Source organism: Salvelinus namaycush, chromosome 1 (genome assembly GCF_016432855.1).
Source record: "Salvelinus namaycush isolate Seneca chromosome 1, SaNama_1.0, whole genome shotgun sequence".
NCBI lineage: Eukaryota > Metazoa > Chordata > Actinopteri > Salmoniformes > Salmonidae > Salvelinus > Salvelinus namaycush.
In genome coordinates, this window is record NC_052307.1 from 67,465,581 (window position 1) to 67,484,197 (window position 18,617).

At 48.2% G+C, this 18,617-nt stretch overlaps 1 protein-coding gene across 1 annotated transcript in view; it reads right to left on the reverse strand.

The window, feature by feature from the left end:
• The window catches only part of LOC120047779 (spondin-1-like), a 151,167-nt gene that overhangs the window by 113,249 nt on the left and 19,301 nt on the right, over positions 1–18,617 (reverse strand). Inside the window, exons 3-5 of the mRNA XM_038993333.1 lie at positions 17,250–17,383; positions 9,278–9,351; positions 8,179–8,301 (exon numbers count right to left, since the gene is read on the reverse strand). Of these exons, the coding sequence (XP_038849261.1) occupies positions 8,179–8,301; positions 9,278–9,351; positions 17,250–17,383 (331 nt within the window). The remainder of the gene's footprint in view (positions 1–8,178; positions 8,302–9,277; positions 9,352–17,249; positions 17,384–18,617) is intronic.

Genomic DNA, 18,617 nt, shown 5'->3' on the forward strand with positions numbered 1-18,617 from the left:
TCTGGTGGCTTTCGATGGTTGCAATTGTCCTATACAGTCTATTGCAATGTTCAGAGAGACACAATAACGAGCTGTTCAAGGCTATAAACAAGTAGGAAAACGTATATCCGGAGGCTGCTTTTCTGATTAACGGTGGTTTTAATTCCGTGTCATTAAGACAAGTCTCCTTCGCCACTAGAGGCGATAAAGTCCTAAATCACTATTATTCTACCCACAAGCAAGCATACATGTCACGTTCCTGACCTATTGTTCCTTTTTCTTTTATTTATTTAGTTGGTCAGGGCGTGAGTTGGGGTGGGTTGTCTTTGTGTGTTTTGTCTAGTTTAGGGTGTGTGTATTGTTTAAGGGGTTTTTAGTATGTATGGGGTTGTGTTCAGTGTAGGTGTTTAGGAAAGTCTATGGTTGCCTGATTTGGTTCTCAATCAGAGACAGCTGTTTATTGTTGTCTCTGATTGGGAGCCATATTTAAGGCAGCCATAGGCTTTAGGTGTTTGTGGGTAATTGTCTATGTCATTGTGTAGTGGTCAGTGTCAGCAACATTTTGTTTATATAGCTTCACGGTCGTCAGTTTGTTGTTTTTGTTTCGTTCGTTGCTCTTCTCAAATAAAAAGAGAATGTATTTCTCACATGCTACGTTTTGGTCCTCTCTTCAAAGTCAAGACGATCGTGACAGAATTACCCACCTGAATCGGACCAAGCGGCGTGTCAAGCGGCAACAGGAGCAATACACACAGGATTTATGGCAAAGGGATCAGGATCTGGGCTACACTACGTGGGAGGAGATCGACAGGTGGGCGATCGACCCAGGGCGAGTGCCGGAGCCCGCCTGGGATTCTCTGGCGCAGTGCGAGGAGGGATACCGGCGAATGGAGGCAGCACGAAGACGCGGTAGGAAGCCTGTGAGTCAGCCCAAAAATTTTATTGGGGGGGGCCTTAAAGGGAGTGTGGCGAAGTCAGGTAGGAGACCTGCGCCCACTCCCTGTACTTACCGTGGAGAGCGAGAGTACGGGCAGACACCATGTTACGCAGTAGAGCGCATGGTGTCTCCTGTACGCGTGCATAGCCCGGTGCGGTACATACCAGCTCCTCGTATCGGCCGGGCCAGATTGAGCGTTGAGCCAGATGTCATGAAGCCGGCCCTCCATTCTGGCCACCAGTGCGTCTCCTCGGGCCGGCTTACATGGCACCAGCCTTACGCATGGTGTCCCAGGTTCGCCTACATAGCCCGGTGCGGGTTATTCCACCTCCCCGCACTGGTCGGGCGACGGGGAGCATACAACCAGGTAAGGTTGGGCAGGCTCAGTGCTCAAGGGAGCCAGTACGCCTGCACGGTCCGGTATTTCTGGCGCCACCTCCCCGCTCCAGCCCAGTACCACCAGTGCCTACACCACGCACCAGGCTTCCAGTGCGTATCCAGAGCCCTGTTCCTCCTCCACGCACTCTTCCTGTGGTGCGTGTCTCCAGTCCAGTGCCTCCAGTTCCGGCACCACGCATCAAGCCTCCTGTGTGTCTCCAGAGTCCTGTATGCACTGTTCCTTCTCCCCGTACTCGCCCTGATGTGCGTGCCCTCAGCCCGGTACCACCAGTGCCGGTACCACGCACCAGGCCTATAGTACGCCTTGAGAGTCCAGTGTGCCCTGTTGTTGTTCCCCGCACTAGCCTGATGGTGCGTGTCCATAGCCCGGTACCTCCAGTTCCGGCACCACGCACCAGGCCTACAGTGCGTCTCAGCCGGCCAGAGTCTGCCGTCTGCCCAGCGGTGCCTGAACTGCCCGTCTGCCCAGCGGTGCCTGAACTGCCCGTCTGCCCAGCGGTGCCTGAACTGCCCGTCTGCCCAACGGCGCCTGAACTGCCCGTCTGCCCAACGGCGCCTGAACTGCCCGTCTGCCCAACGGCGCCTGAACTGCCCGTCTGCCCAGCGGCGTCTGAACTGTCCGTCTGCCAAGCGCCGCATGAACTGCCCGTCTGTACTGAGCCCTCAAAGCCGCCCGTCTGCCATGAGCCTGCAAAGCCGCCCGTCTGCCATGAGCCTTCAGAGCCGTCCGCCAGACAGGAGCCGCTAGAGCCTTCCGCCAGACAGGAGCCGCTAGAGCCTTCCGCCAGACAGGAGCCGCTAGAGCCTTCCGCCAGACAGGAGCCGCTAGAGCCTTCCGCCAGACAGGATCAGCCAGAGCCTTCCGCCAGACAGGATCAGCCAGAGCCTTCCGCCAGACAGGAGCAGCCAGATCCGTCAGCCAGCCATGAGCAGCCAGATCCGTCAGCCAGCCATGAGCAGCCAGATCCGTCAGCCAGCCATGAGCAGCCAGATCCGTCAGCCAGCCATGAGCAGCCAGATCCGTCAGCCAGCCATGAGCAGCCAGATCCGTCAGCCAGCCATGAGCCGTCCAGCCAGGATCCGTCAGCCAGCCATGAGCCGTCCAGCCAGGATCCGCCAGAGCCGTCCAGCCAGGATCCGCCAGAGCCGTCCAGCCAGGATCCGCCAGAGCCGTCCAGCCAGGATCCGCCAGAGCCGTCCAGCCAGGATCCGCCAGAGCCGGCCAGCCAAGATCCGCCAGAGCCAGCCAGCCAGGATCCGCCAGAGCCAGCCAGCCAGGATCCGCCAGAGCCAGCCAGCCAGGATCCGCCAGCCAGCCAGGATCCGCCAGAGCCAGCCAGCCAGGATCCGCCATCCAGTCCGGTGTTGCCCCTCAGTCCGGTGTTGCCCCTCAGTCCGGTGCTGCCCCTCAGTCCGGTGCTGCCCCTCAGTCCGGTGCTGCCCCTTAGTCCGGTGCTGCCCCTTAATCCAGTGGGGTTAATTTGGAGGGTGGCCATTTGGAGGAGGCTACGAAAGCGGGTAGTGACTATGGTGGGGTGGGGACCACGACCAGCGCCAGAGCCGCCACCGTGGACAGACGCCCACCCAGACCCTCCCCTAGACTTTATGCTGGTGCGCCCGGAGTTCGCACCTTAAGGGGGGGGTTATGTCACGTTCCTGACCTATTGTTCCTTTTTCTTTTATTTATTTAGTTGGTCAGGGCGTGAGTTGGGGTGGGTTGTCTTTGTGTGTTTTGTCTAGTTTAGGGTGTGTGTATTGTTTAAGGGGTTTTTAGTATGTATGGGGTTGTGTTCAGTGTAGGTGTTTAGGAAAGTCTATGGTTGCCTGATTTGGTTCTCAATCAGAGACAGCTGTTTATTGTTGTCTCTGATTGGGAGCCATATTTAAGGCAGCCATAGGCTTTAGGTGTTTGTGGGTAATTGTCTATGTCATTGTGTAGTGGTCAGTGTCAGCACCATTTTGTTTATATAGCTTCACGGTCGTCAGTTTGTTGTTTTTGTTTCGTTCGTTGCTCTTCTCAAATAAAAAGAGAATGTATTTCTCACACGCTGCGTTTTGGTCCTCTCTTCAAAGTCAAGACGATCGTGACAATACAAGGCCCTGTCTCATCTGCCATTCGGTAAATCAGATCATGACTCCGTACACCTGCTTCCTGTTTACAAGCAGAAGCTCAAGTACCCGTTGAGAAATGGTAACCAGAATCAGATACTATGCTACAGGACTGCTTTGCTAGCGCTGATTGGAATATGTTTCGAGACTCCGCCGATAAAATCAACGAGCCAACCACCTCCGTCACCAGCTTCATTAGGAAATGCATTTGCGACTTTGTCCCCACACTGAAGGTTCGCTGCTTCCCCAATGAAAAGACCTGGATTAACTCTGAGGTTGGGGCTAAACTAGAGGTCAGGGCTACCGCACACAGGGCTATCGCTCCCGAGTGGCACAGCGTTCTAAGGCACTGCATCTCAGTGTTAGAGGTGTCACTACAGACCCTGGTTCGATTCCAGGCTGTATCACAACCAGCCATGATTAGGAGTCCCATAGGGCGGTGCACAATTGGCCCAGCATTGTCCGGGTTAGGGTTTGGCCGGGGTAGGCCGTCATTGTAAATAAGAATGTGTTCTTAACTGACTTAACTAGTTAAATAAATATAAATACATATCGCAGACAACCCTGAGGCTACAGCTGAGGACCGGAATAAATATGAGAAATCCCGCTATGATCTCCACAGAGTAATCAAACGAGCAAAAGGACAATATAGGAATATGGTGGAATCATATTACATAGGCTCCGATGCCCGCCGCATGTGGCAGGGGCTACAGTCCATTACGGATTACAAAGGAAGACCCAACTGTGATCTGCCAAACAATGCCTCTCTACCAGACAAACTCCATGCATTTTATGCAGGCTTTGTCAATAACAATATTGTGCCACCATTGCTCTCAGAGGCCGACGTGAGTAAGGTCTTTAATCAGCTCAACACACGCAAGGCCGCGGAGCCTGACGGTATTCCATGGCATGTTCTAAGAGCATGCGAAGAACAGCTGGCAGGCATATTTACGGTAATTTTCAACGTCTCCTTGTCCCAGTCTGTAATCCACACATGTTTTAAGATGACCACCATCATTACTGTTTCTAAGAACTCTAAGGCTTCAAGCCACAATGACTACCACCCTGTAGCACTCACATCTGTAATCATGAGGTGCTTTGAGAGACTGGTTATGGCACACATCAACTCCATCATCCCAGACACCCTAGACCCACTTCAATTTGCATACTGCCCCAACAGACCCATAGACAACGCAATCTCAATTGCAATCCACACTGCCCTCACCCACCTAGATAAGAGGAATACCTATGTGTGAATGCTGTTCATTGACTACAGCTCAGCATTCAACACCATTGTCCCCTCCAAGTTCGTCACCAAGCTTAGGACCCTGGAACTTAACACCTCCCCATGCAAGTGGAACCTGGACTTCCTGACGGGCTGACCCGAGGTGGCGAAGGTAGGCAAACATCACATCTGGGGAGGGGGGGGGGGGGGGGGGTTAAGAGCTTCAAGTTCCTTGGTGTCCAAATCACTAAGAACTTAAAATGGTCCACACGCAACTCAGGAGTTTGAAAATGTTTGGCATGTGCCCTCAAATCCTCCAACACTTATACAGCTGTCGCATTGAGAGCATCTTGACTGACTGCATCACTGCTTGGTATGGAAATAGCACCACCCTCGAGCGCATGGCGCTACAGAGGGTGGTGCGGACAGCCCAGTACATCATTGGGGCCGAGCTCCCTGCCATACAGGACCTCTATATCAGGCGGTGTGAAAGGAAGGCCTGAAAAATTGTTAAAGACTCCTACCAGTCAAGCCATAAACTGTTATTTCTGCTTCCGCACGGCAAGCGGTGGCGGTGCATCAAGTCTGACACCAACAGGCTCCTGAACAGCATCTATCCCCAAGCCTGCTAAATAGCTAACTAAATGGCTACAAGGACTCTCTGAGTTGACCCTTATTTTTGCACAGTCTCTGTGCACCCTCACAGCACCCTCCCTACACACTCACACATCCTGACACTCCAACACACAAACGCTCACTTTATCATTTGCTCACACAAACATAATATGCACATACATTTATACTGACTCTACACACACGCACGCACACCCACTCACGTACAATCACCATATACATTGCTGCTACTCTGTTTATCATATATCCTGATATCCAGTCACATTGTAAATATGGTACTGGAACTGACTGAACCTGTATATAGTATGCTTATTTACTTTCTTGTGTCCTTCTTATTTCTTGTTATGTGTTTTTGTTCTACCTTATGTTATTTTTAGTATTACATTGTTATTGATTACTACATTGTTGAGTTTAAGGCTTGTAAGAAAGGCCTTTCACTGTACTTGTTCAGGTGTCATTAAAAACTTGAAATAGCATACTGAGTTTCCAACTATGAAGTCAAACTTCGGCCTGCTGATGCAATCTATTGTCCTCTCTTCACTTCCCAAGGTCAAAGACCTCCGAGTGGATAATTATCTTCTTTATTGCTACAAAATAAACTCATATCCCACTTCCTCTCCTCCTCATCCCTCTCTACTCTCTTCGTCAGAGCAACTCACACATATTATCGGAAAGTCTTTGTTCAGCAAAGGGAGGCACTCTATCTGACCACTCAAATCCTCCTTTCTCATTTCCTTTTGCAATTTATAACACTCCTCTGGCGTGATGGGGTGTACACACACACACACACGCACGCGCGCACACACACACACACACACACACACACACACACACACACACACACACACACACACACACACACACACACACACACACACACACACACACACACACACACACACACACACACACACACACACACACACACACACACACACACACACACACACAAATAGGGGAAGCGGTCACCACAAACTCAATAAGGTTAATCCCTCTATATCCGTCAGAACTGTATCCAATCTCAGTCATATACTCTGATATTCCACAGTCTATTTTCATACTCTCTGCAAAACTGCTTCCATCTCTTTCTCTTTCTCTCACATAACAGTCTTGCTGAATTGAGCAACGTGATTGCTCATATTGCTCATATTTCAGCTTTGTGTGAGTCTGGTAGAAATACTATTGAGAACCAATATCCACTGAAGACATGAAATGACACTTGAGCTGTGAATCCCTGGATGTAACATCAGATCCATCCAAACCACAGGGCAATTCTCTGGTACACTTAGCCACCTGAGTACCAGTCATGGCTATCTTGGCTGGGCTCTCTCTACCTGTCTCTCTCCTGAGTCTGTCTGAATTGGTTTAGGTAACCAGGAAACCTGCTGGCTATCTCCACTCTCCACAGATAATGGTTGAATAGCTTCTCAGCGGTGTATTACTTATTATAAACTGGGTGGTTCGAGCCCTGAATGCTGATTGGCTGACCGTATACCATGGGTATGACAAAACATATCTTTTTACTGCTCTAATTACATTGGTAACCAGTTTATAATAGCAATAAGGCACCTCAGGGGTTTGTGATATATGGCCAATATACCACGGTTAAGGGCTGTGTCCAGGCACTCCACGTTGTGTTGTGCATATTAGCCATATACCACACCTCCTCGGACCTTATTGTTTAACTATAATCACACAGAGAGGGAAATAAAGCTGTGCATGTGACGATGGCGGGAGCGAGGGGAATAAACCTGTTAGCTTGTTTTAGAGTAACCTTCAACATCAGAATGTATGTCATCGGCCCTTCACGTGTGCCTCGCTTCAGCTTGAAGGACGAATGGACGCCTTGTAAAAATAGCAGCCTGACTTGACATTGTGCTGTATCTTCTTCTCTCTCTCCCTCTCTCTTTTTTCGCTCTCTCTCACTTCTGCTGCTAGCAATGAAGAAGCAGACACTCACAGACCATCATGACTGTGGATAGCGTGTGAAAACTGTTGCTAAAACCTCTTTTAGCAATGGTTCTATCTGTGTTTGATTGACAGTTGTTATATAAAAACACAGGCACATTAACAAATAATTACCGGATACTAATGATGCTTGGGGAGAAAGTTGTAGATGGTGATCTGCTGTATGTATGACAACCAGGGATGGTTACCTTGGCTATGACTTTGTGGTGGTGAGGAGAACTCAATTATAAAAACCACAAAACCAATAATGGGTTTCCAAAGACACAGAGTGGAAACGCATGCATGAACACACACACACACACACACACACACACACACACACACACACACACACACACACACACACACACACACACACACACACACACACACACACACACACACACACACACACACACACACACACACACACACACACACATACAATCCTGTCTCTCCTAAGCCAATAAATTAGGGTGTTGCTCGATCTGCAGGTTTATCTTACTGTGGGACTCCATGCTAATCATTATATTGATCTGGGCTGTGAGAGAGAGAGAGAGAGGAGTGTCTTAGAAGGAGGGGAGAGCCCAGTAATCCCCATCTCAATTCACACCCTGCCTGCCTGCTGGGTAGTCAGGCTCAATATTATACAGTGGAGCACCACAGACCGAGGCCCAGGGCCAAGCTGGGGGAGGAATGAGACAGGGGCACAGCACCCTGGGGAGAGAGTTTCCTTTGGTGGCCATGGAGGTTGTAGTATTCTCGGTAGACTGTGATGCTGGGTACTTGAACAGTAGGGCAATTTTATTAGTAAAGGGGTGTTTTTGATGCAATGGAGGCACCAACTAGGGTAGCCCTGGGGTGAAATGGGGGACTAACTAAAGTTGTCTTTCAGGGATTAAATGGGGTATGTACCTTGGTAATTTGGAAGTTGTTATGGGGTACTTACGAGGGTAGTCTTTGGGGTGCACCTTCTCTGACCAGTTGCCGTAGAAGGTGACTCTGTACTTGGCTGTTCCACAGGCACAGCAATCCAGCAAAGGTTTCTCTGTGGTCTCCCCATACAATGACTCTGAGAAGAGAAAGAGAGTGAGAGAGTGAGAGAGAGAGGAGGGGGGGTTAAAGGAGGAGAGAGAGTTTGACAGCAGAGAGAGGTATAGGGTTGTTATAGGTAGGGGACAGAGGAGGGGAGAGGAGAGGAGATGGGCTTATTTACTGTGGTTTGAAGCAAAAGAATAAGGGGAAATTAGATATATTAGGCTTTCATATTGAGCTGTCTTTTGAAAATAAATACATGCTACAGAGTTTCTATGAGAAGGTCACTGAGTTGAGAAATATGAGATGTGCAGTTGTCCTCAATGTCCAATTCCTTCCACAACTGTGTGGTTAGCTCAGATGGAGAGGAGAGGCTGAATATAGGCTCCTGATTTTGCCTGGTTATTTACATGATGATGTGGTGAAGAGATAGAGGAAGGGAGGGAGGGAGAGAGGAGGGAGGGTGAGGAAGGAGAGAGGAGGGGGGAGGAGGAGGGAGGGAGGAGGGAGGGGTGAGGAAGGAGGAGGGGGTAGGGAGGAGGAAGGGGTAGGGAGGAGGAGGGAGGGAGGGAGGAGGGAGTGGTGAGGAAGGAGGAGGGGGTAGGGAGGAGGAGGGAGGGAGGAGGGAGTGGTGAGGAAGGAGGGAGGGATGGAGGGGAGAGAAGGGTGGAGGGAGGGGGAGGGGAGAGGGAGGAGAGAGGGGGTGGGGGAGGGTGGGAGGAGGGGTTGTAGGGGTGAGGGAGGGTGGGAGGGTGGGACGGCAGGAGAAGGGGGGGTAGGAGTGTGGGACGGCGGGAGAAGGGGGGGGTAGGAGGGTGGGAGGTGTAAAGCTGTTCTTTTGATCAGTCTCTGTAAATTCTCTATCCAATGTCACACACAGCTTGGGAGATACAGCACAAGTGTAAAGATCCTGACCCAGTAAGGGAAGAGAGAGTAAGACAGGAGATATTGAGAGAGAGGAGGAGTGGAAGATATGTAGCGCCCTTTACTACGTCTCGCAATGGAGGACATACCTTTCTCACACATCCTCTTGGTGAGAGAGCCTTCATCCTGGAAGTAGATGATCCTCTTCTGGACAATGCTGGCCCTGCAGAGAAAGAAGGAGGAGGGGAGGAGGAGAAGAGGAAGTTTCAGGTTAAGAGAAAGGAGATGAAAGGTTGGAAAGAGAAAGCAGATGAAAAGTGAAAAGATGAGGGTAAAGTGGAGATGAGGGTTGAAAGAGAGAGGGAATGAACAGAGGAGAAAAGACAAGAAAGGATGAGAGGAGTACAAGGCAGGAGATCAGGTGAGAAGGGAGAGAAAGAAGAGAACAGAGTTAAATACTCATTTTAGCACAGGGAGTAACCAGGGGGCATTTGGAGTAATGTTGAACTCGGGATGAGTGTTGAGTGTCTGAATGAATAAAACCTGGGGAGGAAGTGTACAGGAGAGCTGAATCACAGGGACTCTCAGACTGGAGGGATTTGCTAGCTCTTACAGAAAGTGTTTATTAACATAACGACGTGTATTTAGCAGGAGAGATGAGGTTGGAAATGAGATTGAAAACCTACAGAGAAAGAGGAAAAGGAGAGAAAAAAGTCTGAACGTAAGCTTCCCTTTTGAGATACGATCAAGAGTGAGCAAGCACACACACTCAGGTGAGAGGAACTACAGCATGTCAGAGATAAGACTGAGTGACAGGCCAAAAGTTAAGTTTCCCAGAGCTAAAGTCCTGCTCCTGGTCCTGGCAGAGAGACTGTTCTGATAGAGCTGTCTGGGGGCAGAGCCACAGTGTGCTGGGTGGACACAGGTCTTAGTGGGGCCTTGACATGCAAATCAGACACAAACAAACCCATTCAAGGGCAAGAAGGGGGCCCGCGTGTGGGCCAGAAACGATCGCAAACAAATTACTTTCAGGGCCCAACAGCTGTCACAAACAAACTCCATTCAGGTGCCGTACATTACATCAGACTTGGCTACCCACAACAGGCTGCAGGTTTCCATGGTGATAGTGGGCAGAGGGTAGCAGAAGGGTGTAGGTTCTAGGCTCTGGACTGTCTGGGTCCTGGGTCTAGTCCAGGTGGATCATGTCCAGCTGGACTGTTTATGGAGCAGGAGTCCAAGCTGGGCCAAGCCCACTGCTGTCACTGTCCTCTCCCACAGTCACAAAAATAAAGAGAGAGAGAGAGAGGGAGAAGAGCGAGAGGAGACGTAGATGTAAAAGAGGAAAGGTATAAAGACAGAGAGAGAGAGAGAGAGAGAGAGGGGGAGAGAGAGAGAGAGGGGGAGAGAGAGAGAGGAGACGTAGATGTAAAAGAGGAAAGGTATAAAGACAGAGAGAGAGAGAGAGAGAGAGAGAGAGAGAGAGAGAGAGAGAGGAGACGTAGATGTAAAAGAGGAAAGGTATAAAGACAGAGAGAGAGAGAGAGAGAGAGAGAGAGAGAGAGAGAGGGAGAGAGAGAGAGAGAGAGAGAGAGAGAGAGAGAGAGAGAGAGAGGGAGAGAGAGAGAGGAGACGTAGATGTAAAAGAGGAAAGGTATAAAGACAGAGAGAGAGAGAGAGAGAGAGAGAGAGAGAGAGAGAGAGAGAGAGAGAGAGAGAGAGAGAGAGAGAGAGAGAGAGAGAGAGAGAGGAGACGTAGATGTAAAAGAGGAAAGGTATAAAGACAGAGAGAGAGAGAGAGAGAGAGAGAGAGAGAGAGAGAGAGAGAGAGAGAGAGAGAGAGAGAGAGAGAGAGAGAGAGAGAGAGAGAGAGAGAAGAGCGAGAGGAGACGTAGATGTAAAAGAGGAAAGGTATAAACACAGAGATACTATATTACTATACTATATGCTCATCTCAGGAAGCCGTGGTAGTGAGGAGAAAGGGCACAAAGGAAGAGAGATACAAGACAAGGACAAATAAGACAAAATCGTTAATTTCACCTTATCCTTGAAGGACACACTCCAGATGAGCTGCTTTGAAACAATACATTATCTCTCAATTCTGATGAGATTCCAACCTATTCCCCAAGCAAACCTCCTACCACTAGGGCCTCCCGAGTGGCACAGCGGTCTAAGGCACTGCATCGCAGTGCTAGAGGCGTCACTACAGACCCGGGTTAGATCCCGGGCTGCTTAGCAGCCGGCCCAGCGTCGTCCGGCTTGCGTTTGGCCGGCCGGGATGTCCTTGTCACTTAGTGCTCTAGCGACTCCTTGTGGCGTGCCGGGAGCATGCACGTTGACTTTGGTAGCCAGTTGTATGGTGTTTCCTCTGACACATTAGTGTGGCTGGCTTACAGGTTAAGCGAGCCGTGTGTTAAGAAGCAGTGCGGCTTGGCATGGCCGTGTTTCGGAGGACGCATGGCTCTCGACCTTTGCCTCTCCTGAGTCCGTATGGCAGTTGCAGCGATGGGACAAGACCGTAACTACCAATTAGATGTCATAAAAAATGCTTTTTTTAAAATGATAAATAAACCTCCTACCACTCTCCTGTCTGTTTCTCCTGCCTAACTCCAAAGCAGGCTGTCAGTGGGATTGTGTTTGAGGAGGCTGTGTCAGGCAGGCCGGACAGAGGAGGGACAGTATCTCTACATTGACGGAGTGACAGCTATATGCCCCTATTAACATAACACAACACTCTCTTCATCTCTCTTTTTCTCACCCTCTCTCTTGCTTTCGTTTCTTTATGGCAATTTTTACTCTCCAAGGCACACAGCGAGACAGAGACAGAGACAGAGAGGAAAGAGACGAGAGAGAGAGAGAGGGAAATAAGAAGAGAAGAAAATAAAGCATAAACACAACAGATCCCGTCCGTAAACAAGGAATGGGTTTGGAAGGGGATAATAGCAGGACATGAAGAAACCTGTCTGAGGGGGGTACCTAGAAGTACAGAGGTGACAGGGGTACCCCACCCCAGGCGCTCCTAAACACACCGCCAGCATATCTCTAATTGTTCACACTTTAATTCAATCTCACCCCAATTTCAGATATCTCTCCCTGAGTGAGCCGCTCACAAACTGCCTCACTAGCTGCCCACTTTCTGGGGCTGGCCAGGCAATCAGGCACAGTAATGCTTATTTAACATCCAATTTAAATTCTATCAATGAGACGCTATTAAAGCCAGACTCACTTTCCTGGCTCCAAGCCGCCGATGGTTATCGCCTCAAAAGCGCCCTGGTGTTAGGGTGGGTAGGAGGGTGTGTGTGTGTGTGTGTGTGTGTGTGCATGCGTTTGTGTGTGTGTGCATGTGTGTGTGTGTGGCCAGGTCAGAGAGGGATAAATAAACATAGCTATTTGTTTACAGTTTGTTCCTTTGGGAAGGCACATGCTGTACCAGTTTCAATGAACCATTCCTACTCATCTCACATGTAATAACTGCACAGTTAGACTGCCATTCTCTCTGGGAAGGCTTTTTAATCTACCTGCCATTGTGTTCATGTCATTCAATTCCTGGAGATTTCAAATAGGTTTTGACACTATCATGTTCTGACTGTCAAAACTGTACTACAATTTATGTCAGGTGAACCTGAAAAAAATAATGACTTTTTCTGTATAAATTAACAAAAATATAAAGATTCTACAGGGAGTGTGGTCCAGAAATCAGACAAATGTCTGTCCCTTTTTGACCCCCATAATCATGGTGAGACAGATCAAACCACCACACTCACTGTTTCCAGTCACCAGGAGACAGCAGCCACTCCTCAATTACAGCTAACCATCAGGGAGGAGAGGCCGTCACACCACAGCCTCTCTAGCCACAGGACTAGAGGAGCTCTCAAAAACTCTGACCATGCTCTGAACTGATCACTTTCCACACAGACACACTGAGCGATGATGACACTATACACAGTAATACACACAGTACACATCTACACATGTTGTATTACGTTGTATTACACACACTCACACAAACGCACATGCACATGCACACGTACACGTAAACACACACAAACACACACACAGGCACCAGACACATGCACAGTCTGTTTATCCATAATAGTTATTGCAAGAGGTGTCTGAGCTAACCAGGTTATTTGACAGGTAGGCAGACAGGCAGACTGAGAGCGTTGAAATTAAAACAAACATTCCTCTGCTCGTATCAATAATGAAATCCCTCATTCTCTGATGAAACAAATACTATTGTAGCTGGGGTAAGATGGGCAGACCCTCCCCCAGGCTGGCAGCGCCAGTCACGTCCATTGTTTATGGGGTTGTCATGGTAATAGAAGAGGGGGAATATATCTAATGGGGAGAGCCCCATTTTCTTTCTTTCTCTCGTGATTATATCTCTGGGGAGATCCCTCCTGCTGGACTGTGATTTATGGCTAGCTAGTTCAGGCTAGGTTGGCTGTTTTGTGCAGCTCCCCATTACCCCGTGCAGTGTAACATTAAAACGCCTGTTGGCATTAACCATATTTCCCTCTCCGTCCATTTGTTATTTAAGCTAGTAAAGTCACATGATCGGGAAACCCGTGTGTCTGTGTCTGTGTCTGTCTATGTGTGTGTGTGTGTGTGTGTGTGTGTGTGTGTGTGTGTGTGTGTGTGTGTGTGTGTGTGTGTGTGTGTGTGTGTGTGTGTGTGTGTGTGTGTCTGTCTGTCTGTCTGTCTGTGTGTGTCAACGATATACAACAGCTTCTCAATAATAATCTGTCAGTATGATGTTTAGGGGTGCACCTGCTTCACTGACAAAACTGTAATTAAAGAGTGATCACCCAGTAATTCAACTTCCCAGTTTCCAAAAACACTTCCTTTTCAACTATGAACCTGTCCTCGCCTGGTGTCATCACTCTACAGTGAAAAACAAGCTTCCCCACTGGACGTACCTTAGTATCACATCCCCACTCCCTAACGTCCACAAGTGACTATATCTTACTCTCTCCTCATCTCACATGCTGCCACTCTCTTTCCATTCTGTCCATCTCTTCTATACTGATCACTCTTCCTCTTGTATTCTCTCTCCCTCTTTCTCTGCCTCTGTCCCCCGCTCTCTGTCCCACATCCTTTCTCCCAATAGATATAAGATAGCTGAGAGGTAAAGTAGGGGAAGATGCCTGCCTGCCTGATTAGTGTGCTGTGGGAACAACACAACTACGCCCTGGTTGAGAAAGGCAGAAAGAGTGAAGAGGAAAAGGAGAGAGAGGGGGGAAGGAATGAAAAGGGTGTGTAGTAGAGAGAGAATCCCCCAGGAGAGAGAAGAGTGAGTGGGAGTAGAGAGAGAAACCGACAGGAGAGAGAAGAGTGAGTGAGAGTAGAGAGAGAAACCGACAGGAGAGAGAAGAATGAGTGGGAGTAGAGAGAGAAACCGACAGGAGAGAGAAGAGTGAGTGAGAGTAGAGAGAGAAACCGACAGGAGAGAGAAGAGTGAGTGAGAGTAGAGAGAGAAACCGACAGGAGAGAGAAGAGTGAGTGAGAGTAGAGAGAGAAACCGACAGGAGAGAGAAGAGTGAGTGAGAGTAGAGAGAGAAACCGACAGGAGAGAGAAGAGTGAGTGAGAGAGAGTAGAGAGAGCAACCGACAGGAGAGAGAAGAGTGAGTGAGAGTAGAGAGAGAAACTGACAGGAGAGAGAAGAGTGAGTGAGAGTAAAGGGAGAAAACGACAGGAGAGAGAAGAGTGAGTGAGAGTAGAGAGAGAAAACGACAGGAGAGAGAAGAGTGAGTGAGAGTAGAGAGAGAAACCGACAGGAGAGAGAAGAGTGAGTGAGAGTAGAGAGAGCAACCTACAGGAGAGAGAAGAGTGAGTGAGAGTAGAGAGAGCAACCTACAGGAGAGAGAAGAGTGAGTGAGAGTAGAGAGAGCAACCGACAGGAGAGAGAAGAGTGAGTGAGAGTAGAGGGAGAAAACGACAGGAGAGAGAAGAGTGAGTGAGAGTAGAGAGAGAAACCGACAGGAGAGAGAAGAGTGAGTGAGAGTAGAGGGAGAAAACAACAGGAGAGAGAAGAGTGAGTGAGAGTAGAGAGAGAAACCGACAGGAGAGAGAAGAGTGAGTGAGAGTAGAGGGAGAAAATGACAGGAGAGAGAAGAGTGAGTGAGAGTAGAGGGAGAAAACGACAGGAGAGAGAAGAGTGAGTGAGAGTAGAGAGAGAAACCGACAGGAGAGAGAAGAGTGAGTGAGAGTAGAGGGAGAAACCTACAGGAGAGAGAAGAGTGAGTGAGAGTAGAGAGAGAAACCGTCAGGAGAGAGAAGAGTGAGTGAGAGTAGAGAGAGAAACCGACAGGAGAGAGAAGAGTGAGTGAGAGTAGAGAGAGAAACCGACAGGAGAGAGAAGAGTGAGTGAGAGTAGAGAGAGAAACCTACAGGAGAGAGAAGAGTGAGTGAGAGTAGAGAGAGAAAACGACAGGAGAGAGAAGAGTGAGTGAGAGTAGAGAGAGAAACCGTCAGGAGAGAGAAGATTGAGTGAGAGTAGAGAGAGAAAACGACAGGAGAGAGAAGAGTGAGTGAGAGTAGAAAGAGAAACTGACAGGAGAGAGAAGAGTGAGTGAGAGTAGAGAGAGAAACCGACAGGAGAGAGAAGAGTGAGTGAGAGTAGAGAGAGGGAGGGAGGAAGAAAGCCAAAGAAAGGGGGAGTTCAGAGACAGAGACGAAGGCAAGGAAATCTCATCACTCACTCTGACAGGCACATAATAACGTGCATTAATAAGAAATGCAAGCCTTTTTTTACGCCCCTACACACATAACGACAGCACGGTGAGAGATTTAAACGGGCCAGGAGAGAAAGTGACAGGCCAACTCAACTCTTTAATAATGCAGAGATTAGCATGCCATGTAGGGCACCACCCCTATGTTTCTGTTCCTCTCTCTTCTTTGTAGCTCTCTCTCTTCTCTCTCTTCTTTGTAGCTCTCTCTCTTCTCTCTCTTCTTTGTAGCTCTCTCTCTTCTCTCTCTTCTTTGTAGCTCTCTCTCCTCTCTCTTCTTTGTAGCTCTCTCTCTTCTCTCTCTTCTTTGTAGCGCTCTCTCTTCTCTCTCTTCTTTGTAGCTCTCTCTCTTCTCTCTCTTCTCCCTCCACTGGGTACACACTGGTTGAATGTTGTTTCCACGTCTAATTCAATGAAATTACGTTGAATCAACGTGGGATAGATGCTGAATTGACGTCTGTACCCAGTGGGTCTCCTCTCTCCTCCTCCCCCTCTTCTCTCTCTCTAGCTTATACACTCTCCCTCACACACACACACACTCTCTCTCTCTCACACACACACACGCACGCTCTCTCTCTCTCTCGGCCCTACCCTCAACCAATACCGTGCCTCAATGCATGGGAGTGTACTGTGATCTATGTTTGGTACAGGTAACAAACACATACTGCACCTAAACAAGCCCTGGAGGCACACGACACGGCAAAGGAATCAATTAATGTCACCCCAAGCCATTGCAGATATTCTTGTGATTATGAATTCTTTATGCAACATACATTCTTGAAGAAACATTGATAATCTATTCTGTTGTGAAACCTTTGGGCTGGGTTTGGAGTGGAGAGGAGTACAGTAATAACTTTCCATGTACAGTAATAGGACACATTTGAGTACGATACTGTATGTAAACATGCCTGAGGGGTCCACATACAGCTCCTTATTCACAGTATACAATCAACAACACACTGTCACCGCTACACTGGATTTGTGTCACCTACTCTAGTCCTATACACAAGCTAAAGGTTGTGAATGTCTTGTTCCAGCCCAGCACTAACACACCTGGATAAACTAATCACCAAGCCATCAAAACATTGATTAGTTGAATCAGATAATATTACCATTGGTCTGGAATAAAAGCCTCTAAACACCGTAGCTCTCCAGTACCACGGGTGGTGATCACATATGGCTGCATCTCAATTCTCCACACTTCTCCCAAAGTGTGCACTTGCACATTGGATTGATGTAAGCACTGGCTGGAGGGAGTTTCCAAAGTTGTTGCATCCATAATGGGGAGTATGCAGGACAAGTGCACACTTCGGGAGAGGGGTGGATAATGGGGACGCAGAAAATATAGATCCTTACTTCAGGGTTCTTCAGAGAGCCCCAAGTACATGTACCTACTTGAGGGTGACACAACCAGAGGCGCTGGGGGGTGCTGTCCAGAACACCTGGATCCTGGTGCGTCTCCGAGGGGTACTCTCTGTTACTGCCGGGGGACAGTTGATCATGAACTGGGTGTCCTCTTCATCGATGATCTGTATAACACATTTAAACAGACACACACACACAGACGGACAGACAAAGACACACACATACACACACACACAGCATGGATTAGATTTAAATAAGGATAAGCAAATGAGGAAAGATAATATAATTGTAATTGCCTGGTACCTTATGTTCTCTCTGTATTATACCATATATTTCATTACTATGTATTTACTATTGTCATATGATTCCCTCTCTCAATGTGAGTTCAAGTGCAACTTCATTTAACTGCCATTAGCTTTCATTACCAGGCCTAATTAGAACGCTTCAATTAGACATTATCTAATTCATTAGCAACATCTGTTCATTGCAAAGTAATAGTACATTTTGGCATTTCACAAATTATTTTCAATTAAATGAATGCTATAAACGAATTTGATCCATTTTAAGCTCCTTGTGTCATTCTACACTATGACTCAGTGGATACATCTGGCTGGCATGCAATTTAATATATAGTGTTTGAATACATACGTACAGTGGGGCAAAAAAGTATTTAGTCAGCCACCAATTGTGCAAGTTCTCCCACTTAAAAATATGAGAGAGGCCTGTAATTTTCATCATAGGTACACTTCAAATATGACAGACAAAATGAGGAAAAAAAATCCAGAAAATCACATTGTAGGATTTTTAATGAATTTATTTGCAAATTATGGTGGAAAATAAGTATTTGGTCACCTACAAACAAGCAAGATTTCTGTCTCTCACAGACCTGTAACTTCTTCTTTAAGAGGCTCCTCTGTCCTCCACTCGTTACCTGTATTAATGGCACCTGTTTGAACTTGTTATCAGTATAAAAGACACCTGTCCACAACCTCAAACAGTCACACTCCAAACTCCACTATGGCCAAGACCAAAGAGCTGTCAAAGGACACCAGAAACAAAATTGTAGACCTGCACCAGGCTGGGAAGACTGAATCTGCAATAGGTAAGCAGCTTGGTTTGAAGAAATCAACTGTGGGAGCAATTATTAGGAAATGGAAGACATACAAGACCACTGATAATCTCCCTCGATCTGGGGCTCCACGCAAGATCTCACCCCGTGGGGTCAATATGATCACAAGAACGGTGAGCAAAAATCCCAGAACCACACGGGGGGACCTAGTGAATGACCTGCAGAGAGTTGGGACCAAAGTAACAAAGCCTACCATCAGTAACACACTACGCCGCCAAGGACTCAAATCCTGCAGTGCCAGACGTGTCCCCCTGCTTAAGCCAGTACAT